At 53.1% G+C, this 24,652-nt stretch overlaps 10 protein-coding genes across 10 annotated transcripts; 3 read left to right on the top strand and 7 right to left on the bottom strand.

The window, feature by feature from the left end:
• Positions 1-744: 744 nt before the first annotated feature.
• LMH87_000833 (uncharacterized protein) lies at positions 745-3,442 on the bottom strand (the record flags this gene model as incomplete). The annotated part of the gene is made up of 3 exons (XM_056198807.1): positions 745-2,285; positions 2,342-3,197; positions 3,323-3,442. 3 exons carry the CDS (start codon positions 3,440-3,442, stop codon positions 745-747), a joined length of 2,517 nt encoding a protein of 838 aa, XP_056055720.1.
• A 1,752-nt stretch (positions 3,443-5,194) lies between these two features.
• LMH87_000834 (uncharacterized protein) lies at positions 5,195-6,563 on the bottom strand (the record flags this gene model as incomplete). The annotated part of the gene is made up of 2 exons (XM_056198808.1): positions 5,195-5,643; positions 5,750-6,563. 2 exons carry the CDS (start codon positions 6,561-6,563, stop codon positions 5,195-5,197), a joined length of 1,263 nt encoding a protein of 420 aa, XP_056055721.1.
• Positions 6,564-7,296: 733 nt separating this feature from the next.
• LMH87_000835 (uncharacterized protein) lies at positions 7,297-7,833 on the bottom strand (the record flags this gene model as incomplete). The annotated part of the gene is made up of 1 exon (XM_056198809.1): positions 7,297-7,833. One exon carries the CDS (start codon positions 7,831-7,833, stop codon positions 7,297-7,299), a length of 537 nt encoding a protein of 178 aa, XP_056055722.1.
• Positions 7,834-9,666: 1,833 nt separating this feature from the next.
• LMH87_000836 (uncharacterized protein) lies at positions 9,667-11,831 on the bottom strand (the record flags this gene model as incomplete). The annotated part of the gene is made up of 2 exons (XM_056198810.1): positions 9,667-11,116; positions 11,188-11,831. The coding sequence occupies 2 exons, from the start codon at positions 11,829-11,831 to the stop codon at positions 9,667-9,669; spliced, it is 2,094 nt and encodes a 697-aa protein (XP_056055723.1).
• Positions 11,832-14,241: 2,410 nt separating this feature from the next.
• On the bottom strand, positions 14,242-15,038 carry LMH87_000837 (uncharacterized protein; the record flags this gene model as incomplete). Its single annotated transcript, XM_056198813.1, has 2 exons — positions 14,242-14,950; positions 15,022-15,038. 2 exons carry the CDS (start codon positions 15,036-15,038, stop codon positions 14,242-14,244), a joined length of 726 nt encoding a protein of 241 aa, XP_056055724.1.
• Positions 14,944-15,616, top strand: LMH87_000838 (uncharacterized protein; the record flags this gene model as incomplete). The annotated part of the gene is made up of 5 exons (XM_056198812.1): positions 14,944-14,967; positions 15,030-15,044; positions 15,102-15,219; positions 15,274-15,372; positions 15,564-15,616. The coding sequence occupies 5 exons, from the start codon at positions 14,944-14,946 to the stop codon at positions 15,614-15,616; spliced, it is 309 nt and encodes a 102-aa protein (XP_056055725.1).
• A 515-nt stretch (positions 15,617-16,131) lies between these two features.
• LMH87_000839 (uncharacterized protein) lies at positions 16,132-17,170 on the bottom strand (the record flags this gene model as incomplete). The annotated part of the gene is made up of 2 exons (XM_056198814.1): positions 16,132-16,693; positions 16,770-17,170. 2 exons carry the CDS (start codon positions 17,168-17,170, stop codon positions 16,132-16,134), a joined length of 963 nt encoding a protein of 320 aa, XP_056055726.1.
• A 677-nt stretch (positions 17,171-17,847) lies between these two features.
• On the top strand, positions 17,848-18,957 carry LMH87_000840 (uncharacterized protein; the record flags this gene model as incomplete). Its single annotated transcript, XM_056198815.1, has 1 exon — positions 17,848-18,957. The coding sequence occupies one exon, from the start codon at positions 17,848-17,850 to the stop codon at positions 18,955-18,957; it is 1,110 nt and encodes a 369-aa protein (XP_056055727.1).
• Positions 18,958-19,033: 76 nt separating this feature from the next.
• Positions 19,034-21,944, bottom strand: LMH87_000841 (uncharacterized protein; the record flags this gene model as incomplete). The annotated part of the gene is made up of 3 exons (XM_056198816.1): positions 19,034-19,898; positions 19,945-21,697; positions 21,746-21,944. The coding sequence occupies 3 exons, from the start codon at positions 21,942-21,944 to the stop codon at positions 19,034-19,036; spliced, it is 2,817 nt and encodes a 938-aa protein (XP_056055728.1).
• A 1,036-nt stretch (positions 21,945-22,980) lies between these two features.
• Positions 22,981-23,858, top strand: LMH87_000842 (uncharacterized protein; the record flags this gene model as incomplete). The annotated part of the gene is made up of 6 exons (XM_056198817.1): positions 22,981-22,997; positions 23,161-23,173; positions 23,292-23,421; positions 23,483-23,677; positions 23,738-23,743; positions 23,794-23,858. 6 exons carry the CDS (start codon positions 22,981-22,983, stop codon positions 23,856-23,858), a joined length of 426 nt encoding a protein of 141 aa, XP_056055729.1.
• Between the last annotated feature and the right edge of the window lie 794 nt (positions 23,859-24,652).

The following is a 24,652-nucleotide window of genomic DNA, read 5'->3' on the forward strand; positions in this document are numbered from 1 at the left end:
GGGAGGTGCACACGGAGCCGTTCACAGCAAGGCTTGGGTGGTGAGAAAAAAAAAGCCACAGCACGGGGGGTCCGCCTTTTAGCTTGCACTGGTGAAAGTGAGCGGCAACTGAGGGCCCCGGCGAGGAGCTGTGAGCCAGTGGCAGGCCGCTGGCGAGTGACGCTGCAGCCAATGGATTGTCGGCCCGGCGGGACCCACCTCTTTGCCTGGTTGGTGGCCTCAGGCAGAAACTGCGTCCGCACGCAGCGCCCGAGTGATGTACAGGGTAGCATTGGTAGAAAAGCTGCGATTTACGAACAGGCAATGGTGAGCTCATATAAAATCAAAAATTGGTAGTGGAGGCCGCAGAAATAGAGCCGCTACTCTGCAACGCGTGTCATGGGCGCGTAGATACAATGTGATGTGCTGCGCCGGCTCACCCACACATCGTGGTGCATCTTCACTACCGCGCGCCATTTGCAAACGTAACGTAGAATTCATATCGTGTGTCAATTTGTTTCCTAACCCTAGTGTAGATAGCAAAAGAATGGCGTCCCACAGCCAACCGGCGCAATCCAGGCGGCTGCATTCATCAGGACCTCGAGAGAAATATGTGCAAAAACAAACAAAAGAGATTCCCTAAAACAAAAAAGTACAAGGGCGCTGAGTGGCGCCGTGTGTCGTCCACGACTCAAAATTACAAATAGAATGCCCAATTTCCTAAACACCAGTAGAATTCCGTCTTGAGCTGAGACTTGTTACGTCCTACTCCTTCGTCATCTTTCTGTTCTGCTCCTCAAGATACTCCTCATCCGAAGCGTCGAGAATGTCGTACTCCTCGTCAGTCATGAAGCCATCATCAGAGCCGTCCCACTCCTCGTAAGTCTTTGAGATCGGGGTAGCAACGGGGCTGGGAAGCGACGAGACAATTGGAGAAGCGGGTGCATGCTTGATCTCTTGGTGCACGCTGGAGTTGGGAGACTCTGTCTCCAGCTTGGGGAAGATCATGATGCTGCTGGCTTGAGACTCCTCAGCCTTCTCAGGCTCCTGCTCCTGCCCCTGCTCCTCCTCTTCAAAAACGGGGGCGGGAGGAGCGGCCTTGACCGATCGAGCCTGAACCTCACACCACAAGCGCTCGCCGAATCGGTAGCCATCCTCGGTACAGAGACGCCAGTACGAGATGAACTTGCCAGAACGGCCAGGGGTGCGCAAGAGCACGGTAAACTGGAACTCCTGGCCAGGAGCAAGCTGAGAGTAGCAGACGGTTGACTGCGTGGCCGATACAAGGTCGGAGATGCCAGTGGGGTGGGTAGAGTCGACATGACCCATGTAGTCGCCACCGGAGAACTTGACGACGCAGCCAGCAGGCCAAGGGACGGTTCCCTCGTTGCGGAGCGTCCAGGTCTGCTCAAAGACGTGGTTGAGACCAAAGGTAGTGCCATCAGAAACGCTCTCACGAATGAAGCGAGCCTTGAGCTGCTCCTCCTCGACGACCTTGTGGCTCTCCTCCTTAGCCTGGGGAACATCCTTGAGCTGAACAAGAGGCTCTTCCTGCTTCACTTCGGGCTTGGCGGGAGTCTCCCAGGGCTCCTCGGGCTCCTCGGGCTTCACGTCAACAACGGTCTGCACGGCATTGACAGAGTTGGTGCCAGAAGGAGCAGGGGAAGCCCAGGCGGGAGGCTCAATTCGATCACCCATGACGTCCAGCTGTCTGCCGTCCTGGTGCTCACCAGTAGTCGTGACACTGACGTGGCGGACGGGAGTCTTGAACTTGATGAGGGGGTGCGTCTTATTGTGTTCATTGGCGGGGCTGGCCTCGCAGTTTGCACAAAAGTCGAGGTCAGGGCAGACGGCACACTTGTAGCGCGTACCCTTGATATAGGCCGGCCAGGCTCGTGAAGAGTTGCAAAGGGGACCGTCGCAGCAAATGCCGCTATGCATGGGCTCTACGGTCCCGCAAGAGTGAGTCTGGCGGAGAGGCTCGTACAGCGGAGCGAAGCGGTGGTTGGGGTGAATGAAGTGAGCATTCAGAACGCACTCGCTGCAGTAGTCCCAGTCAGGGCAGTCAAGACATTTGTGGCGGACACCAGCGATGTTCTCGTCGCAGCCGTCGCAGATGGCCATGTGCATGCGGTTTCGGCCGGGAGCCATTTTGATGCTAATATGGTCAGGCATCACAGTGCCTGGAACGGCCGGAGCAAAGCTATGCATGGGGTGGTGACCATGGGAGTTTGCCGAGAAGCAGGGCTGGCAAAGGTCAAAGTCATCGCACTTCTGGCAGTGGAGAAACTGGGCTTCGGGAAGTTCTAGAACATGTTAGCCGTACAATGCAGGTAGTGCACACGCAGCGGAATATACATACCATGAAGACAAGTATTACAGGTGCGCACAGGTGAGAAAGACGCCCAAGCAGGAGTTGCCTGAACGACTGGACGTGGAGGCGAGAACGCTGGAAGAGGAAGAATGCAGTTGGGGTATGAGACGGGTGCAATCTTGGGCTCCTCCTTGATAGCCTTGGGCTTTGGCTTGGGAGAAATTTTCTCAGTGCTGCTCTTGACAATGGTACCGTCAACAATGGTACGCTTGATCAGCCAGTGGTTGTCGCTTTTGCAGGTAATGCCCTGATCAATGCAAGACTGGCATAGGTCGAAGTCGCCATCGTCGCATGTGGAGCAGTGGTAGTGGGCACCGGGAATGCTCTTGCAACAGATGTTGCAGCAAACGGCGTAGACAGCGGTTGTGGGCTGGTCCTGGGGCGCAGAGGAAGCATCCTGGGCGCTGGGGTTAAGAGACTGGCGGCTCATGAGGCAGCTGAGACGGCTCTCGAAGTCTTTGCGGAGTTCCTCACGTTCAGCAACCATGTTGGCGGCCTTGGCAAGCAGCGTCGGGTCGTACTGCTTGGCCATACTGGAACCGGAGCTGCGCAGAGGCAGACTGATTTGAGAATGCGAGGCAGACTGCTGGGGCTCGGGCTGGATAGCAGGAGCGGGTTCTGTGACGTCCTCGACGTGCTCGATGGAAACCGGCTTGGGAGCGGCCTTGGGTTCCTCAACCAATGTCACGCGAAGCTTGAGCTTGGATTTAGCCTTGGCAGCGCGGTAAAGCTGCTTGTATACAGGCATGTTGGAGGAATCGAGGAGGACAAAGGACGCGGCTGAGTCGGAGTACCTCTCGACCATGGCCTTACGGTCGGCGGGAATGTGCAAAAAGGTTCGGATCTAGCGGTGTTAGCACAGAGAACCGTGAGTGAAGCTGCTGGCCACAGTACGGCATGATTCGTGGGGAGAGAAGTGCACGCGGCACAGAGCGGCCAGCAGCATGATAGTCAGGGAGGCAAACGTACGTGCTCCTCAAGAACCCTGGGAACCATCTCACGTAGAGGCATCTTGACGCGGCGGGTGGTGCCATCATAGGTCACCTTGACGGTGACCATGGCCTCGGGACCAGTGTGAGCAGCCGACATGTTGCTGACACAATATCTTCTGACGGCGAAGTTAGTTCGTGGTGCAGAGATGAAGAGATGGTGGTGCAGGCGAGCGAGGCGGGTGGCCGTCGACCAGGCTGCAGTGAAGCGGGCCGACTTACAACTAAGACGAATGCAGGAAATGTGTAGGTAGATAGCGTGCGTCAGCGACTGACGTGGTGAAACTCCCGCGCCACAAAGTACGGGAGGACTGGTAAAGAGGGCGATGTTTGTCGGGGACGACGAGGGGTTGATGCTGGGGACTCGAGCAGTTCCTCGATGCTGCCGAGGAATATTTGGATGGATGAAGCAACAAGCGGTGATGGAAAGAGGATGATGGAGAGGGGAGAGACGACTTTGGGGGAAAGGCGGAGGCGGAAAAAGAGGAGAAAGGATGACCTACAGCAAGCGGATGGGCCAGGGTCTAAAAGACACTTCAGAGCCTGAAGCCTGCAAGCAGTGCTGTACTGTGCTGTGTTACAGCGAATTATTGGTGGCTTGCCAGTAGGTGGTGTCAGTGGTGTCAGTGGTGTCAATGGCCCGCGCCCAGTGGGATTGCGTGTCCTCACAGTGCAAGTTTACGCTAAAGATGGGGAGCCTGGCGGCGCTGTTTGTCTGTCTCGCCCGCCCGCCAATCTGGACCCTGGTCTTGTTCCAGGCCAGCTCCAGCTGTGGGCCGAATCCTAATCAGGCCGATTGCAGCAGGCAGAGACAGTGATGCGTGCCGCGCCACCTGAAGCATCCAACGACAACCCATCCCATCACACGTACACACACTCCGTCCCGGGTTACGGATTCCCGGAAGAGACGGATTTCCTTTTCCTCCAAGGCAGCCATGATATCTTCAGGTGGCCAGACGAAAACGCAGAGAGGATTCGTATGCATGTACTCGATGACAAGCGCAACGGGGCGGTTTTTCTCAGTCGCCCCTCCCAGGCAGCTATCAGGACTCGCAATGCGGCGAATCGTGCGGGGGTGGATAGCGTGGCGGAAGCTGGAAAGCTTTCACGTTGGCTGCGTCAGACTGTCAGTACAGTACGGCACTGGCACTGTACCCGGCATGCGGTACCCGAGCCGAGCCTAGCACACGCCACCACCCAGGAGGATGGCACCAAAAAAGAGGCCGCCCAGTAGCTAAGCAGTTGGTTATTGTGAATGACAGGAAAATAAAGAGAAAAAAATGGGAAAACTACATGAATCCGGGCCATGATAAAAGAAGCAAGAAGAAACATCACGAGGAAAATATGGGTACGCGACGTGGAAGAAATGAGGAGCTACTCTCTAATTCACGACAGTGGCGTCTTCCTTCATCAGCCACAAGCTAGTGCAGCCACTCTAATAGATTGTACGTACATTGAACTCGTCGACGGATAATCATTCAAGGACCGGGACGACGGCGGTATCGTGTGCTTTGCTGGCTCGCGATGGCAGCGCGGCGATGTTCTTGTACCATGGCAAGCTAAGCAAACACCATCACGCATAGAACATGGCCCAAGGGGTTTTACCACGTAGGGAACGTCATGACCTGGGCCCAGGCTCATTCTTCTCACTTTCTGTCACTCTCGTCGCTCCATCAACCGCCAGTCATCGCGCTACAGACACCCTAATTAAATCCGGCCATCAGAATTATTGCGAGCTACTCCTTATAAACTTGACTTACTTATCCCATTTTAGCACCTATACCTCGACACTTTTTCTTCTTCTTCAGTTGTATATTCCCGAGATTGAAATGCCATCACTATAACACCTACATTAATATCCCCATAAATCCAAGTAAAACCTTAGAGCGTCCGCACTTTCGTCCTTCATCTCCGCCAGTTGCGCTGGCGTTCTATGCCTCAAAAACCCATCCATGAGCCAGTACGCCTGGCAGAGCTCCTGAGAGAACCACCACACATCCGCCGCCGTGCCCGCCGAGTGCTGGTTGCTGGGCTTTTTGGCGTCTACTTGCTGCAGAGCCGCGTCCAGGGCCCTGGCCATCTTGAGATCCGTCGAATCGCTGACGTCGTCCGCTTCGGGAAATCCGCAAAGTAGAAATTGCCGAAAGAAACGCGCAGTCTCACCGCTGCCTGCGAGGAGCCCGTTCATGTCGTAGAATGAAAAGAGGTATTCTGAAATGGGCGCGCCGACGTGAGAAAAGTCAAAGTCGACGACTGCCATCAGAACATTCGTTTCGCGGTCGAATAGCAAATTGCTCAATCCTAATAAATTATATTATTGTCAAATTTATATTATTTAATAGATATTATTTCGTCAAACCCCTCTTAGGGGTTTTTTTTTAATTTTTCTTTTTTCAGTTCAACTTACCTAGATCAGCATGAATTAAAGTTGGTCGATCTTCTTGCACGGTTTGCAGCACGTCGTCCAGGCCACGGGCGAAAAATCGATCCAATCGGGCTTTGAGATCATCGTCATCTTTCCAGCCATTCAAGTGTGTACTACGCTCACTGGCCTGCCGTTGCCAGGTACACATGCCTTTGAGGAAGCCAGCAAAGGTTTCGAAAGGGCCACCACAGGGGATGGATGGCTTCGTGCTGAAAATGTGGCCCTGATCATCGCAGGTAAGACCGCCATATATCACCTCGTCCGGCAGCGTAAAATCTTGCAAAGCCTTTGTGAATTCGGCAATTTGACGGAAGACGATATGCTGTTGCTCCGGGGTGAAATCGGCAAGCTCAGCTGATGTAATGTGCTCTCCTTGTTTGAACTCTTCCACGATCCATCTCTTGTCGGGATCGTTGTCACTCCAGGCGAATACAAGGGGAGCCAAGGAAGTTTGATCAAGTTGTGCTGCGCAGAGAGCCTGCCGAGCTAGGTGGAGGAAGACGACCTGATTCCGGACTCGGACCGGGTCTTCCAAACTGACATTGGCCTTTGGCATGCGAACCACAACACGTGTGGTCCCCCGGGGAACAGTGTGAGTGAGAGGCATACTATTAGTTGCAGCTAGCTCGATAGGTGTGGGAGAGTCGAGCTCAACAAGGTAAACCTTGTTGTGCTTTGCCTTTTCCATTGGCCTAACAGAGTAGTTTTGCTGGGATATACTGAAATAATCAACCATAATATTGTTGATGAGCTCGAAATCAGCAACATCAGCCTCGGGAGTAGTAGTTGATGCCATCTTGAGTAGTATGGTGTACGATAGAAGCGGGGATTAGCTAGTGGGATGGGTTTGCGGATGCATCATGTCTAAACAAGTTGTGCACGCTCATGACTTTTTTGACAGAACCTTTGCCAAAGCTGACTGTTGAGGCTTGATAACAAGCTTTGCCAATGGTAGCACCCTCTCTCGTTGGTCAGAAAAAAAAAACGGCCTATGCCGACAGGACCAAACGTTGTGACGACACTAACAAGGCTGTGAAATGCAGGGCCAATAAGGTATGTACAAGTAAATTTTCCAGTTATATATTGTACGCACCGGCATTATGCTCGAATGACCTACATCTACTACGCCTTTGTGGAGCACAATAACGCTCCCTCACCTATTGTTTTACGCTGCTCTGGGTGCAGCTTTGTTTGACCAACCTGTTGCTCACTTGTCCGTTTACATTCTTCTCGCCAAAGGGTGGGCTGTCGCCTCGGCCGCAGGCACCTCGTATATTCCTCAGAACAGCATGTCACTGAAATCGAGAAAGGAAATAAAAATTGCAAAATAATGAATGGTATGTAGTGATCATGTAACTCATTTGGTAGACCCAAGGCGGAACATTGGTAGAACGCCATCATCGCCCGTGGTTCGACAGTAGCCGCAACTCCCTAGCCATGCAATATCCATTAAAAAAGCAGGCATAAAAAAGACGAAAAAGAGAAAAGGAAGCTATATGCACCCAATGCAATCCGGGAAAAGAAATTAGTCAAGAACTGCTCGCCGCATTCCATTGACTCTGAAACTCCCTCCCGACCTTTTCCAGCCTCGCGGCCGCCCTCTTCGCCTCGCGCGCATCCCCAGCACTCCTCGCCACAACCACCCCGACCAGTCTTGGCGGCGGCGGCGGCGGCAGCACCGCATCGTCGTCCTCTTGATCCTCCTGCTGGCCCCCGACCTCTCCTTCGATGCCGTTCCTGTTGCTGCTGCTGTTGTCGTTGCTGCTGCTGTTGTCGTTGCTGCTGCTGCCGTTGCTTGCCTCCTTAGCCGCGGCTGGGGCCGACACGTGCAGGTACGACTGGAGAACGACGGCCGCGGCCGCGGGCTCCGGGTACTCGACCATGATGCGCTCGACGACGCCCATGCCGACGCGCTGCGCGGCCGTCTGGCTCGTGAGCGCCGACGTGGTCAGCGCCGTCAACGACTCGAGGTGCGCGCGGGACCGCGAGGACGTGATGAGCGGGGTGAGGGCGTCGTCGGCGAGGTGCAGCGACAGCGTGGGGTGTTGCGAGGGGAGGCTGGCCATGATTTTGTCTTGTATCTTCCTCGTTTGTTTCTCAAGTCGCAAGAAAAGGTCAAGAGTGGTCGCGAGGTTTTTGAAGAGTATTTCAGAACAAGGGAAGAAAAGGCAAAAAAGGTATCGAGGGGAGAAGAGAAGCAAAAGAAAAGGTGAGGCGGGAGTTATGTGCGCATTTCATTGCAGAAGCGTCACAAAGGTGGATGGTGGTACCGCGCTGGGATTTGTGCGTGTGTGCGTGAGGTCTGTGATGGTGTGCAGGAAATCGGTCAATCACCCCGAACGGCTCGATGGGATATCACAAACGATAGCTAGAACATGCGGGGAAAGAGGGCTGTTGAATGAGCACAATATCCCTACCAGTTGACAGGGGGACAAAAAAAAAACAGCAATGGGATGTGTTTGTGTGTGGACAAGGATCCAAAGATCATCGCTACATGACGACACTACGTATCTATATATATATATGAACATCTGCATTGACATTACTCGGGATTCTTTTTTAGCGTTAGCCGCCGTAGGCGTTGCGAGATGTAGACTATTGGTGCGGGGAAAGAAGAGGGAAGAAAGAAGACAGAGGCACGACGCACACGACACGCCCAAGAAACCCCGCACCCGTAGCTCATCAGGGCTGATATCTTTGAACCCAAGCCGGCTCCGTCATCGTGCATGAAGAGAGAGAGCTCCAAGTCACAAGTCCGAGCAGACGTCGCGTCCAGAGATAACCGGCGGGGAACAAACTAGTTAGTTCATGCTAGCTAACCTCCAAATTACCCATGGGAAAGAGGGGCTGGGGATGGTGGGCTTGGCATGGATATGTCGTGGGATTTTCTGTGCTAATACAACGGTTTGTGTGGACACATGGGCTTGCTAGTGAGTTTCTGGCTCTTGGCCAGCCTCGACATGATGGGGCTGCCGTGGGGTAGAGATAGGATGAAAAATGTCGCAAGCGGGTATTGGCAGTTTACAAGTTTGTTGCTTCACAAGGATCAATCAATCAAGGGAACAAAATGAGAATAAAAGTAGTTCTTTCGGCCCCCTAAAGTAAGAATTACCCGTGTCCATCAAAAACACCACCAACACCGCTGCCATGGAAAGAGAAAGAAAGTAGCAACCAGTCCAAGCAAAAGAGAAGAGGGACGTAATGAGACAAGGAGCATACAAGAGAAAGGCGTCATCCGACCTTCATCACGCGTCAATACTGGCGCGGTCCATCGTTCAAGACAACAAAGATAGGCTCAGCCTGTAGTACAAGAACAGCTGGCAATGTCCACCGCCATTAACTCTTCACTTTTTCGTTCCAAAACAATAACAGGAAGAAAAACATATGCTATACCGAGGGGTCGTTGTTGTCCCCAGCACGAGCGGTAAGCAGAAAGCGAAACAAAAAGAAAAGAAAAAAAAGAGGTTGGCGGAAAGCGCAGAGAGCCGTGAATAGGAAAAAGGGAATCCAAGAGGTAAAAAATTAGGCAGAGGCTGGCCCGCAGCAAGAGTAGAAAATGCCCGTGGGCTACAATAAAATAGACGGCAAAGCTGGCTAATGTAAGGGACAAAAGGAAGAGGAAGGAGAAGAAGAGAGTGAGAGCCCAAGGTTTGGTGATGACCACACAGAAAAGGAAAATAAAGCAAAACAGGCTGAACCATGCTAGTTTTTTGCCCTCCATTGCCAAGTAAGAAGCTTCGGTTTCTTTTTTAATTCGATCCAAACTCCGTCAACAAAAAGTGGAAAAGAGAATACGTCAATCAACGCCGCGATGCCGTGACCCGTAGACTTCCAGGAACAATGTCAAATCAAAATAAAGGATAATGGAGCAAGACTTCCTCACAGGCCGTCCCACACTCCTACTGTGGATAGTAGGCGCCACTTTGAGGGTAGTAAAAGGCATCAGGGCTGGGTGTCATCATCCCGTGCATACCCATGGAGCTCCCAGGATAGGTGGTAGGGGGCTGCATCTGTGAAGGGTCATAATAGTAGACCATACCGTTGACCTCTTGTGCAACAAAGTTGTTTGGTCCAGCAGCGCCTCCCGCCTGGCTTGCTTGCTGCTCCATCTGACCCTGCATCGCGTAGTTGCCCGTGATGGGGCTGGGCGCGTTCGAGGGATAACCGCTTGCTTGTCCGTTCATGCTGCCTCCGGCGTAGCCACCTGAGTAATAGTAGCCTTGCTGGCTGACCTGCACAGGCTGGGGCTGGCCTTGGTAGTAACCTTGCGGAGGATACGCGTTGGCGTGATACGGCGCAGTATGTGCAGGTCGCTCCGGAATATGCGAAAGGGGCGTACCAGACAGCCGCTGGGACTGCGACTGCCTCCTTGAATGGCCATCGTGCTGATAGCCACCGCTGACTTGCACGGGGACTTGCTGATGGAAAGCCTGCTGAAAGGTCTGGCCGCCTTGCGGCATGTTGGGCGATTCGATATGTGCCACGGAAATGTTCTTCTGAGGCCGTGGCTGATGCATGGGTAGGGCGGGTGTCGACATGTCCATCGCGGTGCCATCCATCTTGCCCGGTGGTGGCATGTCTGGCATAGACATGGGCATGGACATGGGCATGGGCATCGGCATGGCCATAGGCATAGGCATAGGCATGAGCGGTCCAAATTGGCTGCCCATATCTGGCATCATATCCATGCGCGCAGGAGGAGGAAGACGAACCACGGGCCTGTCGGGTGCATACGGTGCTCGAGAAACGACGGACCCAGTTGGTGAGAACATGAACTCTCTGTCGTGGACAATAGAAGAACGACGACTGAGGTTGATACTGGGAGAGTACATGCTGCCATAATAGCTGCCACCAAAGACGCTGGTTCGGCGGGAAAAACCGCTGACGGAGCCAAAACCTGACCGGGGCTTACCACGGGCACGTTGCTGCTGGTTCGGGCGAAGTGCTCTGGGGATGAATGTGAATGACCGGTCCGGTGCCGGGTAAATGTACCTCGGTGCCCTCTCAGGAAGGGAAATACGGACTGGCTTGTCCCTGCGCAGTGGCGGTCTGTGATCAGGAAGTTTCGTGTACTGCTTCATCTGGATACCAGAGTGTACCATGGCCTCATCCATGCCGGGAAGAGAGACGCGGACTTGGACGTTCGCTATGTGCTTCTCCGTTGACAGTGTTCGGTTTATGGGCGTGTCGCTCTCCTTACAGGTCGGAATGTATCCATTGCCATTGGGCGGTCCTTCGTCCACGGACACTTGGCGTGCTCGTCGGGAAACCGGGGGAACAGCTACGGTTTCGTGCTTATCGTGTGTCCAAGGCAAGTTCGCTGTCGGATCCGCTGGGTGATACATGGGGCTAAAGTGTAGGCAGTTAGCATGAGGCGCCAATGGACCGAGGTATTGGCTCGAGAGAGGCTGAAGGCGTACTTGATGCGGCCGTAGCCATTGCTGGCAAAGCCGCCGCGGGCACCTCGTCCTCTACCACGCCCTGCAAAGGGGCGGAAGGTGCCGCCGGGGGCTCCTGGGGCCTGTCTGGAGTCGTGCATGAAGAATGCGCCTCTGTTGGGAACAAAGGCAGGGTCTTGGTCTCGGCGGCGCTTGTAATCGTCATTTTCGTTGCGATGACGGGCATTTGTGTCATTGCCGGCGGGTTTCGTAGCCGAGGCGGAGCTGACGATGACGGGCGCGGATGGGGATTTAGGTGGTGATGGTACAGCATCGCTGGCTTGTGCCGGTGCCTGGTTCGGCTGTTGCTGGCCGTCGGATGATTTCGCGGAAGATGCAGGCTGCGTGCCGGCAGAGACGGGGGGCAGCGTGGCCTTGGGGTGGCGTTTGGCGTGTGCTTTGGCGGAGCCGTTGAAGGCATGCAGCACGGTGCCAGCTGTGGGAGAGGCGTCTTCGATGTTGCTGGTGTCGCTGTCGGCGGCATCATGGTCGTCCGTGGCCACGGTACCATCCGTCAAGGAGTCATCATCCACCTCCTGCCTGGCTGGACGGTTGTCATCGTCACCCTCGTCCTCGATGCGACGGCGATGGCCAAGTAAGTTTCTGCGCCGAGGGGCAGGAGCCATGGCTGCAAAGAGCCTACAGCAGCTGGAAGAGAGCAGACGAGAACGTCGGAGCCGCAGTCGAGGTAGGGGTGCGCGAAACGGTCATGCGGTTCGATGGTTGCGATTATGGGGAGCCGATGAATAAATAAGAGGAGTGAAGAAGAAGTAGTAATGAGCGGCGCTGATGACGAAGCTGCAGCGTAATATAAAGTGTCGGAGGGTATGGAGGCAAGGCAAAGGCTGACGAGAAAGAAGCTTTGCAGGTGACAAGCGGCCGTACCTTAGTCGTCAACGTCACAGAGGACGAGGGGTGTGGTGTGTGAACCGGAGAAGCGAAGGCGCCGCAGCTGGGGGGCAGCTGTATGCGACGAGGGAATGTCTTTGATGAAAGTCGAGGAAGGAGAGAAACAGGCGACGGAAGAGAAGAAAACGGCGAGGATGGTGGGTATGGAAGAAGAGGAGGACGAAGAAGGATGAGGTGAATCAATCAGGTCACCCAGAAAAAAAGTACCAGCTTTGGCTTGGTTGGGTATTTAGACGGGCAGTGACGGCGAGCATCACAGCAAACGCACTAACAAAAGCGAGGCCCGCAGCAGGTGCCGGGGGAGGGAGCAGCCGCTGAAGCAGCTACAGCTACGTTAGCAGGTACCCTCTAATCTGTAGGTAGGTAGGTAGTTAAAGGCTAACAGTGAAGCTACAGTGGATCCAGGTAGCAAGCACCAGGTGGGACGGCTGCCAAAAGTGGCACCAGAATCTCTAGCTACCAGTTAAAGCACCGATTAAAAGACACCCCAACACGCCCAACAATGTATATTTTCTAGCGGCGTACGAGGGCGCACAGACGGCGTACAGGCGGCTACGGGCGATGCTAGTGGCTGAGGTGCTAGCTGCTGGCTGCTGGCTGCTGGCTGCTGGCTGCAGGTCGATGAACCAAGGTTTGGCAGCCATTGCGCTAGGCTCCCTTTGGCCTAGCACAGCGCCGCCCTTTGCCCTCTCGTGCCTCTCTCGGTCCAGAGGAATGTGGAATGCTGCATGGCCCTGTTAATAGACGAGGGAATTTGTGCCGGGATGCACCTGTTTCATCTTCATTCTGAATATAGATTTCGATTCTGCTCCATACCAGAGCCTGAGAAAGGTGCACCATACTCCCGTCCCCTGGCGACCCCACGACTCTTGATGCTGCCTCCTGTACCACCACATTGTGACTTTGCCTGGGCGTTTGCCACAAAATAAAGCTAGATGCTGAAGATTATTCACGGATCGCATAAAGTAACACAGGCTGATGATTACATGCAAGCCAGCCACACGGCAAGGCAAAAAATAGAATGACACCAACACGGCCAAACACTACATGTCGCAGCTTGCTCCACACGTCGCCGCCGCCAGACGAGACAGGGCGCAGAACAGGGAGCCCTATGACACGCCCGACAATAGAAGCCACAGGAGCGATTCTTTTTCTTTTCTTGCCCTTCTTGTGTAGCGTTCAAGAGGGTACAATAAGCCCTCAGTTGCCTAAGTAGATTGCGTGCGGGAAGCTGCGCGAGCAAATGGCTACCTAGGTAGGCAGCAGCTGCAGCTTGGGTTCAGGCACATGCTTCGTAGCTCATCCGTTAAAGCAGCATCAGTGACGAACTGCTCCAGAAGCCAATCTGCCACGCCTAGTGCTTGACCAGTGTTGCTCGTCCTCTCTCTGTGACCGCCAGGCATCAAATGAACAGCCTTCCGGGCACCAATATCGGAATTTTCTAGAGGAAGAAGGAGCCGGTGCTGCCAGCTCTAAAGTTCGCGTCGCGCCGCCCATTGGGCATCACTTGCGGGCCAAACCCGACAGGTCCATGGCCCAGTGCATGACAAAGTTATGGGTCAAAAGCCATCTTGCAAACGCATATAGCACATCTAGCGGAATATGTCATGAGCCTTTGCCGCTCCTCACAGACGCACGCCCTCCCGATCTATCCCGGCAAATGGCCATTCTTTCAAAGAGGAATGTCTTTCGAGACGGGTACGGAGTGCAAGTTACTAGCTAAAGCAAGTGTGATTGGTATCGAGGACCGACCTCAGTCGCCGACGTTGATTGCATCTTCTACAGCCCATCATCCCATTAGCTCCCCCTTCCTCCTAGTCCTCCTCCTTCCCAGGGCCCAGCATGAACCTTTCAAGAACTAGGACGGTTCCACGCCCGATAGCATCTATTTCATCACCTCCATCATCCCTAGCCGTCGATGCAGTACGGCATATACGCACGATACCTGATGTAGTGTAGGTACCAAAGACGCCGTCGGGTCGTGTCATTTTCTCTACTGCGCGAAACTACGGGCTTTTAAGAACAGCAATCAAGTAAACAAACCAGTATCACAGAGGAGCATGTATTCCAAGTCACAATTCTCTGCGAAACAAGAACAAAAATATCATCGCTAAACCTGTCAAAGTCTCAATAGTCCCACACCATGTCTAGGTCTGTTAGGTCAAGGGATTCATCCACCAGCTTTCCCTCCGCGTTAATAAAGCGTCTCCCCATCCAATCTGCGATCGAGTCTCCGCTTCCCCAGATGTGCTGATCGAGAAAACTCATCCGATAATCATCGTCGAAGACAATCGGATAGTCATTCTCCTCCAAAATCTTACCATATCCACAGGAACGGTCCAATATAACCCCCACCATCTCAGCTATCGCAAGGCGCTCGTCCCACATCACGTTGCTCTCCCCATCCAACGACGCCTGGAGGGTTTTCAGAAAATGCCATTTCAATTGCTGGGAGCCCTCAACAGGGGTCCACTTCTGGACAGCTATGTCTTTGTGGCTCGTCGTCTTGAATTCGCCGAGGAACCTGTGAGTAGTTGCCACGGCGATACCAAACGGGAACACCTCAGTATCTTCCCAGTCAAGACAGCCTTGGAAAACACCATCCTCGTCAACGACAACGTTGCTCGGAGTGACCCATACATTGCTTACAACCATGGGCCAGTCTTTTTCGAATAGTCGATGCACATTTGTGCAGAGGTAGTTGATCGTGAGGAGCCATGCCTCACCTGGAAGGCGAAGCCCGATTGCGAACAACGCATTGCGACAATATTCGAGCAGCCCTGCTCTCGGAGCCGGTTGATCAGCCTGTTTCTTCAAAATGGAACTGGCATGGAACCTGTTTTCAGCATATTAGTATATACTTTGTCTTCTCTTGCTCCACACCACGTCGACAGGATGATGACTTACTTTGCGAGACTTTCCATGGTCTGGTATGATGTGGCAAACCTATCCTCGACCGTTTTACATGATAACAGGCGACAATCTAGCGTAATACCCGAAAGAAGGGCTCTTTTGTATACCCAAAAGTTACCAAATCGAGATTCTTGTTCAACTCTTGGCACATGACCTTTGTAAGGCGCTGCCGCAAGGTCAATCTTATCGCGGGCAAGCTTCTTCTTGCGAAATTGTACGATTGAGGTATCGCGCTTAACTGTATAGCTGTTAGCACCTTGCCGAAAGTTTCTCTGAATACTACCGCTGTCGGGAAATGCGAAAATAGCGTATCCGTCGCATTGGTCCTGAGAGGGCCATTCCTTGGTAAAGAAGGTGGTGGAATGTTTGCGATTGTGTGTTTTCATTTTGAGATGCTAAGTCTGTTGCGTGTATTGAGTATTCGATATCGAGTCAAGTGTAGAGAGCTCTGTAGTCAGTAATAATGAGCTAACATGAAACCGAGAAGCGGACTTGCATGGCTATTTATCTTTACCATCAACTCTCTCTTTCAATAGTCACTGGGAGTGACCAGATGAAAGGCCGATGTAACCGGTACAATCTCGTGTAGATTATCACCAGTCACTGTAAGAAATGTCGCAGAACCGGCGAAAGCGCTTTGTGGATTTTGCCAAAGCTTAAAAAATTAATCCTATGGAAGCGCTTTGTATCATCAAGCCAAAGCATAAACGAATGCAGCCAACGAAAGCGCTGGGAATCACACCAAAGCATAGGAAACTGGCAAAGTAATGGAACTAAGCCAGCTCAGTTTCCCGTTGTACTACATGATCCAATTTTGTCTCTTTTCAAACAACTTCAGGTATTGGAACAAAGCCGGGGCCGCCAGAATGAATGCAACCCGGCACGCGTCTGCGGGCTGCTAAAATTGGTGCTCGTTCTAGTCGACCTTGAGGGAGGATGTAGTAGCGGTACAATTAAACTGCTTTGAAAGCACCGAGCTATGGATCATTCTAGATGTCATTATATCGACGAACAGCAAGCCTGGGGTCGACTCTGTGCAAATAATGGAGGTGAATGGGCGCATTACCACTTTACTAAGAATGAAAGGCAAAGGGTTGCCTTGTTCTATAAAGGCAGAGACGAATCAAGGAAACTGAGTTGAGGGTCGCGAAAAGAAAAGACCTTTGACCTATGCCGCCACAGCTCGCCAATCGAAGCCGTGCGCTCCAACAAAACCGCCAACGTCATGACCGTCTCGAAAGGGGGGCCAGGAGACCCGCGCATCTCCTTGAGCAGCACGTCGAAAAAGAGACTGAGCAGCTCTTCGTAGTGCTGAACACGTTTCCACTTTCCCTCTTGCACGAATCCGAGAAGCACGTACACACCGGCCAGGGACATGCCAAACGGGCTGATCTCGGCCTTGCTCCAGCTGATGGGCCCGAGCATGTGGCCCGTCCACTCGTCGACGGCAATGTTGGTCGGGTGCAGACAGAGGTTGTTGACGACCATCGGCCAGTTGCTCTCAAAGAGCACGCGCAGGTTCCCCCTCGTCCACCGTATCACACGGTGGTATCGCTGCGGCAGCAGGACGAGCACCCGGTCCAGCATGGTCGTGTACTCGTCGAGCAGTCCCGCTCTGGGCGGCGGCAAGGCGGCGGGCTTGTTCTTCCAAGCCGAAGCGCAAAATCTGGACGAAAAAGAAGGTTAGTCGGATGGGACGTGATTGTCTTCCGGACTGCGTGGGTGCGGCGAGCGTCACTAACCTTGCGAAACTTGGAATCATCCGGAATAGAGGAGACGAGGTCAGCTCGGGCGCTGGCTGGCGTTGAAGAGCTTCCAGCCTCACACCTCTCATGCGGACGGACCTGTACACCCATAGGCAGCCTATCTCGCGTTCTTCTAGGACATGTCCCACGTAGCCACCGTACGTCGTCTCGGCGGCCCGGATCAGACGCATGTCAAGCCTCGCCGATGGCTCGCGGAACTGGATAATGTAACCGCCAGCCAAGACCGAGTAGCTTCTAGACCCTTGCTCAATGGAAGATGTGCCTGGCTGGGTCAATGCAATATCTGCCGCGAGTTCATCGCAGTCCTTTTGAGATGGGTAGTCTTCATGGCTGAAGAACTTACAAAGGGCCGCGCAGCCTCTGTCGGGTTTTCGCATGTTGCTTTTTTCCCCCAGGTAAGGACGTCTACAATGTATACTATCAGCAAGATTAAAAAGGAGCGCCCGTCGTCTTTTATGGGATTTCGTCTGTATTTCTAACTCGAACATGTTGTTCCTGTGACAGGGTGTGCAGATAGTTCCCGATTGTGCGCCAAAGCACAGAGAATCGATAAATCACTTTATTGAAACTGAACTAACACAGTGCATTTTATCACATAGAAGGAACTAAAAAGTTGAGCTCATACATGAGTAACAGCGTTCATATTTTTTCTCTTCTTTTTCTAATGATGCAACAGTGTTGAAGACGGTTAGACCAGGTGGTTCCAAGTCACACGATGCGGGCTCGCAGCGCTTACACCAATTCCTCGTCACTATTACCGGAAAGAAGCAATTTCACAAAATCGTCTTCTCAAGAAAGATTGCGTCAATACATTTGGCTCTTAGCGGCCTGCAATACCGTGACGGCCAGTAACTCATCTTTTGGCCCTGCGTTGGCGCGTGTACAAACGGTTGCCGAATCGAGTAACTCAGAACACCAGTGCTCCATCGAAAAACCCTGCCCAAACCACAATTTCAACTACAGCCATCTCCTCCACACAACCCTTGCAACAGAGTGAAACAGTGGTTTCAAAGGATTTGAAATATTTGCCGAAAAAGAGGAAAGAAGAAGAAGCATGGTCAAGAAGCAGACGAGCGCAAAAAGGAAATCCGCGCGTGGAGGCGGGGATGCTGGTGGTCAAACGTCGGCATCGTCAAAAGAGCCATCCGCCACCGGCACCGCGGCCCATGTCGATGACGACGACGACAGCGTGCCGCAGCAGCAGAGACTCCTCAACCACTTTGCGGCGGCCTTTGAACCGGTGCTCGCAGCCGACGACTTTGCGCAGCGTGTGCAGGCCATCAAGCAGGCGCTCTTCCAGCGCGACTTTGCCGCCGCCTTTGGTCGCGCCGACCACCTCGCCGCGTACGCCGCGCGCTGGAGCCCGACGCGCGCGCTCTGCTACGCGAGGATCTTTCAGACGCACCTACCGCCTCATCTCCATGGCGATGCGCAAGTCTCAGAAGCCTCGTCGCAGCGTCACATCAGGATGGTGAGCGTGGGCGGGTGCGCCGCCGAGCACGTCGCCTTTGCCAACTACCTCCAAAATTCGCAGCCTCTCTCACAAAATCACAGCACCACAGGGGATCTCGTGCTGCTCGATTCAGCGCCATGGGCCACCGTCGCCGCCACGATGCAGGACACGCTGACGACGCCACTCCCACAGTCCAAGTACGCGTCCTCGAGCGCCAGGGCCGCCAACCTACCTTTTCTCCAGACACCGGAGCAGCTCCGTCTGCAGGTCCTGCAGCAAGACGCGCTGCAGCTCAACGAGGCGCAATGGGTCGACATTTTCACCCTGGCAGCAGCAGACCCCGCCGTCGTGGTAGTCACGCTCCTGTTTACTCTGAATGAGCTCTACACAAACGGCGGCATCAGCAAGACGACCAAGTTCTTGAAGGCGCTCGAGGCGACGCTGCCGGATCAAGCGCTGCTGCTCGTCGTCGACAGCCCCGGGAGCTTCGCCGAGGCCGCGCTGGGCAAGGACAAGAAGAAATACCCGATGCAGTGGCTGCTGCACCATACACTCACGGATCCGGCAAGCATGGCGCAACGGTGGACGAGGCTGGAGTCTGACGACTCGATATGGTTCCGGCTCTCGGATCAGTTGAAGTATCCGATTCCGTTGGAGAATATGCGATATCAGCTGCATTTATATAGGATACACAAGTCACCGCAGCTCTAATACAATACCAACAATACCAACGACAAGTAAAGATGCTTCATTAATACTATTTTGTAACGGTATGCAGGGTGCTATTTTATGCCCAGACTAGCTTTTTGATCGAGTGTCCAAGCTGCTCAAGCAACCCGGTATCGCGCTTGGCAGAGTCAAGCGAGATAATGTCGCCCTTCTCAATGATGCTCTTTGGCTCCTCTCCATCTTTCCGGAGCTGTCTATCTAAAACCAGCCTCTCAATTTCAGAGCAAATGGTCACAACCTGCTGGATTTCTGTTTGCTTCGGGCCAGGCCGCGTTGCCGCAGTGGACGAGTCTGTATACGTTGCCTTGAAGGCAAACTGTCTCACCGTGGGTCCCTTCGGACGCGGAGAGAAGAAGCTAACCAGCCCAGACTGCCTTCGCACGCTGCTATCCGTGCTGTCTACCGCAGGCGTGACGGCCAAATCTTGCTGCGATGACATGGTTCGGGTATTGGTTCGTTTGATGTCGCTCTTCCCTGGCTGGTATGATAGCACAAACCCAACGTTTCGCAGCTCGTCCATCTGGGCTGCCGATACTGTAGAGGAAATATAGGTGCCAAATTTTATGCCGGTTACGTTTGCTAAATTGACCCGTTCGAATGACGATACCTTGTCGAGATCCCAGTCGAATCGGCACAGGTATAACGCGACATTGGTCAATAGCAGTACCACTTCTTCCATCGGGAATGATTTGACCACATCTGCGGCGTTGGGGCTAATGAGAACCCAGCCTCCATGGACCTCTTCCTGCGCGTTTGCAATGACTCGCTTTTGGCAAAGCTCGATCGCACGGTTTCGCATCCTTGTAACGGAGACTGCAGGATCCTTGGTCATCATGTTGGCTTCAAATTCTTCAAACACTTTGCCGGTGACGTTTCCTAGAAGAAAGTCAATGACAGCTTGGCTAAAGTAGTCATTCACCATTCTGCTTTCATTAGTATGAGCCCCTAGCTGCGGGTATTGCAACGTACCCAGAATACAAGCGTGCCAGCGACAGACTGGCGTCATTTAAAGCACCCATATAGTTGCGCTTTCGCGTGCGAGTATAGTCACCCTTCATAGCGGCGGTCGAAGCATACTGCTTGGAAACCGCGTCGCCGTTATCTGCCCAGAGTGTATTGAACCACATTGTCTCCTGGTCCAGCTGCGCACTCATGTCGATTCCTTCGGATTTCAACTGGAAGTCAAGCATATGCTTGGCAAAAGAGCTCTGGCAGACGTTGGTTCGGTCCAAACAGTCCATGCAGTTGGTGCGGAAAGTACCGCTTTGGGAAGAGGTGACTTTGCCGTCTTTTTGCACGGTGCTGCCCATTTCCTCTAATTTGTCCTTGAGTAATAGGAGCAAATCGCTGACGTTCTCAAACTTCATACCGCGGCATGCGTGGTGGAAATCGAACCACTCAAAGGGCACAAGACCACAGCTGCCTTCCTCGTTCAGCCGTTCTACGTTCTTCTCAAAGGCGCTGCCAATCGATTTCTCGACTCCTTGCTTCTCGACCAGATTGACGATCTGGACTAGCCCATAGTTTCTTACAAGGCTCTCAAAGTGCATTTTCAGCGCCTTGTAGTTTTCGTCTGCAGAGTGCTGCTGAACAGGAGTTGGTTTCAATGCGTATGCGGTCTGTGTCCAGAATAGTGGTATGCTGCCTCGGACCTGCAGAAAAGAATAAATCGGGGAAGAGGCCTCCCAGTCAGAGCGGGATAGAATTTGCTCCGTCTCAACCATGTTGGCCGTGAACCCATTCTCGTCAACGCCACGACGCAGGTAACGCAAGCCGGCGCGTTTTGTTGATCGACGGGATATGACTGTTAGAAGGTATTTGGTCTCAGAGGGGCGCAGCTCGAGAGAATTTCGTGCACTGGCGGAAGCCGTTTGAACGGGCGACGGCTCTCTCGGCGTGAAAGTGCTTAGCTCGACAGACTCCATCTTGGGCTCGTCGACTTGAGGCGGGCTGTGGTCGGCAATAAATGTCTTTTGTCCGACAAAACCCTGCATGAGCGGAAGAACAATATCATCTCGGCCAGCCTCAATAAGCGGATCAATCATGTCCTTGTTCCAAAAGAAAACTTCATCCGCCCGGGCGTACAGCGGAACGTCGGCTTGCGTGGCTGGGGATTTTTCGGACAGATGACGAGTAATGTCGACATCATAAGAAAAGTAGAAGCTTCGCGACTTGCCAAAAAGCAGATACATGGCTCTCAAGAGTTTTGGCAACAGAGCGGTAGCGGGTCGCTGGCCATCTTCTTCGTTTACTGGTACCTTCCTAGGCTCGCCTGCTGTCTCGGCCAGCCTGGAATTATTTGCAGCATCACTCAGCCCCAGTGATCGTCTTTGGTCTGCTGTCCAGCCCCTAGCACTGAACCAGCGCTGCGCGAACCTGCCATAACTGCCCTTTCGGCGAATGACGTCTTCGGCGATGCTGCTTCGAGAGGATGTTAGATCGTTATCACCCCCCTCACTCGCACCGTCGTCTATTTCGTCTGCTGAAGCTGCGGGTAGCTCTACATCCTCGTCACTACTCTCGGCATCTTGATCTGCAGTAGAGGGCCGGTCGTCGAGCCATCTCACGGTGCGACGAATGGAGGCAACAGCGTCGGGTTGCGACGTGCAGGGGGTGACTGCAACACCAGTAACGACATAGATAGGGAAGCCAAGAATTTGCGCAACCTGCTTCCTCTTGGTGATGGTGACAAGGTAGCTGAGCTTCGATACCGTAATCAGACCTAATACTGTCAGGACCGGACTTAGTCTAGAGATGTTTGGGGACTCACCGATCACACCAAATGCTTCAAAAGAAGAATCGGAAGCTGAAATGTCTGGAATCTGTTCTCTAGACACAGAAGATATAGATGCGTCGGCATATTTTATTTGTACAGGCTTGAAGGGGCGCTGGCCCTTGGTGGAGAGAGGCTGGATGATCAGGCCATCTACGGCGGCGCAAATGAGGACCTTGCGCGCAAGACCAGGCATAATGAGGCTGCTTTGGATCGCGGCCGTCGATATAGGAGATCAGGCCGCTGAGTAACCCGAAACAGGATCCTATGGGAAGGGTTTATGGTGAAATTGAGCAGCAGTGGTGCTGCTTGTATACTAAAATGTCATGACATATGGTGGGGGTAATCGGCCTCGGCGTCCGACGCGACTGCGGTCTGGGGCGTGTGGAGACGGCGTCATCGTTGGCACCACATTAGCAGGCAAGCTGCGACCTGCAGGTTGGACCTTGCCGAGGCGCTGCTCTGGAGATGGCTTCTTGCATCATGCAGGTGCAGTGGCTGGCCCAAGTATTATTTTTGCCTGTCAGATTCGAGGTCAGATCTTGGCGACAGCTCAGCTACGGAGCCTCGTGTGATACGCGGCTGGGTGCACGTCATGTATCGGGTAGCTGACGATTAACGTCTTGACAATTCCCAACGGCATTACAAGCTGGATGAGCTCCCTTGGCTGTGCGGCAAAAAGTAACTTAATAGTGTTTTTAATCCTGTAGTGTACCGTCGAAAGTTCATAGCTGGAAGTCCACTGCAGTACTGGTACGTCCACTGCAACGGCGTCAGCCCGCCTCGCCCGAAAGGGTAGTCATTTTGCAAAGCCGCTCTCCAACGAAGTTCTGTACGGTGTGCACCACCAACCACGATACCATTGTCAGCAGCCTCATTTACCAGTACGCACGCTCAGGCGGTTCACTGTCTCAAGACAACAGTCTGGCACTAGCTCAGCCAATGGCTGGTGCTAGAGCAGGCCAGGTGCGGAGCGGGTAATTAATGTTGCGGGGCGGATTGTTATGTAAGGCGGTTACTCCTGCCACAGTACAGCAAAACCTGCCGCCAGCTGCTCCGGTCGCTAGGGAACGTCACCTCAATCAACCATCACCACACCATTAATCGCGGCCATCGACAGCTCATCGCCCGACATCCTCGCTGCTGGCCCATCCCGAGCTCCACCGACCCAAGCCTCGAATTCGCCTCTTCATCTACTCTCTTTTGTCCCATAGTCAGGAATAACCGCCGCCATGTCTACTGAGCTTTGGTACGTCACCGTTTGCCGCCCTTGAGGGGGGATGGATGCGCCCGCGAAGCTCCCCGAGCATCGTTACGAGCTTTTGCCATCGCCGCAACGCCGCGAATCTTGCTGCATCCTCCCCTGGCGCCATTTTACAACTGATGTCAAGCTAATCATCGTCTGCTTCTAGCCCCGTTTATGCGGTTCGTGCTCCCACCCCAGTTCCAGTTTCGAGCGACTTCCTACCATCGCTAGCCGACCGTCAAACTCTTATCGCGAGCGATCAATGCATCTGAGAAATGTACTAACAAATTATTGCAGCCCTTCTTTGGCGCCATGGGTTGCACCTGTGCCATTGTCTTCACCTGCCTGGGTGCCTCGTACGGTACCGCCAAGTCTGGTGTTGGTATTGCCGCCATGGGTGTTCTCCGCCCTGACCTTATCGTCAAGAGTGCGCAACTTTCCGATCCGATTTGCATCCGAGGCCGCAGGAAAAGCTAACAGCAGCACAGACATTGTTCCCGTTATTATGGCTGGTATCATTGGTATCTACGGCCTGGTCGTTTCCGTCCTCATTTCCGATGGCTTGACGCAGAAGCTTCCCCTCTACACTGGTTTCATCCAGCTCGGTGCTGGTCTCTCTGTCGGTCTCGCTGGTCTTGCTGCTGGTTTCGCCATTGGTATCGTCGGTGATGCCGGTGTCCGCGGTACCGCTCAACAGCCCCGTCTCTTTGTCGGCATGATTCTTATTCTCATTTTCGCTGAAGTCCTCGGTAAGTCTATGCGATTGCGGCACCCCAAGACAGTTCTAACCACAAACCAGGTCTATACGGTCTCATTGTTGCCCTGCTCATGAACTCCAAGGCAACCACGGACGTCAGCTGTTAAATAATGACGAGAGTGACGAGGTCGCAAGCTTGACAATTCGATCACCGCCGAAAGACTGCGACCCAGCACGAGATGTGACAATAAACCATTTTGGAGGCGCTTGATCCGCACCCTTGATTTCGCCTGCCTACTGGGATTGAAATGAGATTAATGCGTATCGGCTGGAAAGGGATTTTGCGCCAGAAGAAGTATCAATGGGACGGAGACGTCGTACATGTACACTAGCGACCGGTAGAGTTTGAACTGGCCTCGGGTGTTTTCCGTTATAGACCGTAACTGTATGGAGAAGATCTAGTTTAGGCTGAAGAAGATGCATTTGTTACTATACGCTTTGCGCTTGTCCGCGGTCGTTGCTCTGGTCGCTGCTCATTGTTCTATCAACGACACAATCACATCCTTTAACGTCTTGCATTTTTGCATTTTTAATGGTGTAGTATTGTAATGGCTGGCCTATTCCATGGCCAGCTCAGGAAAGAATGAATTAAAAAAAAAAGTTGAAGAAGGAAAGAATCTATTAAGTAATCCTCATCCCCATACCGATTGGACTTGATCGTTGACCACGTTTGTATTCTTTTCTCTTTAGCCTGCCTTCCCCCTTTTCATCCCAGCATTATTAAAAAAAAAGAAACCAAACTCATACAGAGTTTCCTGTTTGTGTTGTCCTTTGTCCCGCCATCATTAAAAAGCTTCTGTGTCTGTGTGTGTGTGATTTGTGATATGGTGATTTTGCGTGCCATCATATTTACAATGAATTGGATAAAGAAAGAGAGAAGAAGAAAAAACGTCTAGTAGGG

The sequence above is a fragment of the Akanthomyces muscarius genome, chromosome 6, assembly GCF_028009165.1.
Source record: "Akanthomyces muscarius strain Ve6 chromosome 6, whole genome shotgun sequence".
Taxonomy (NCBI): domain Eukaryota; kingdom Fungi; phylum Ascomycota; class Sordariomycetes; order Hypocreales; family Cordycipitaceae; genus Akanthomyces; species Akanthomyces muscarius.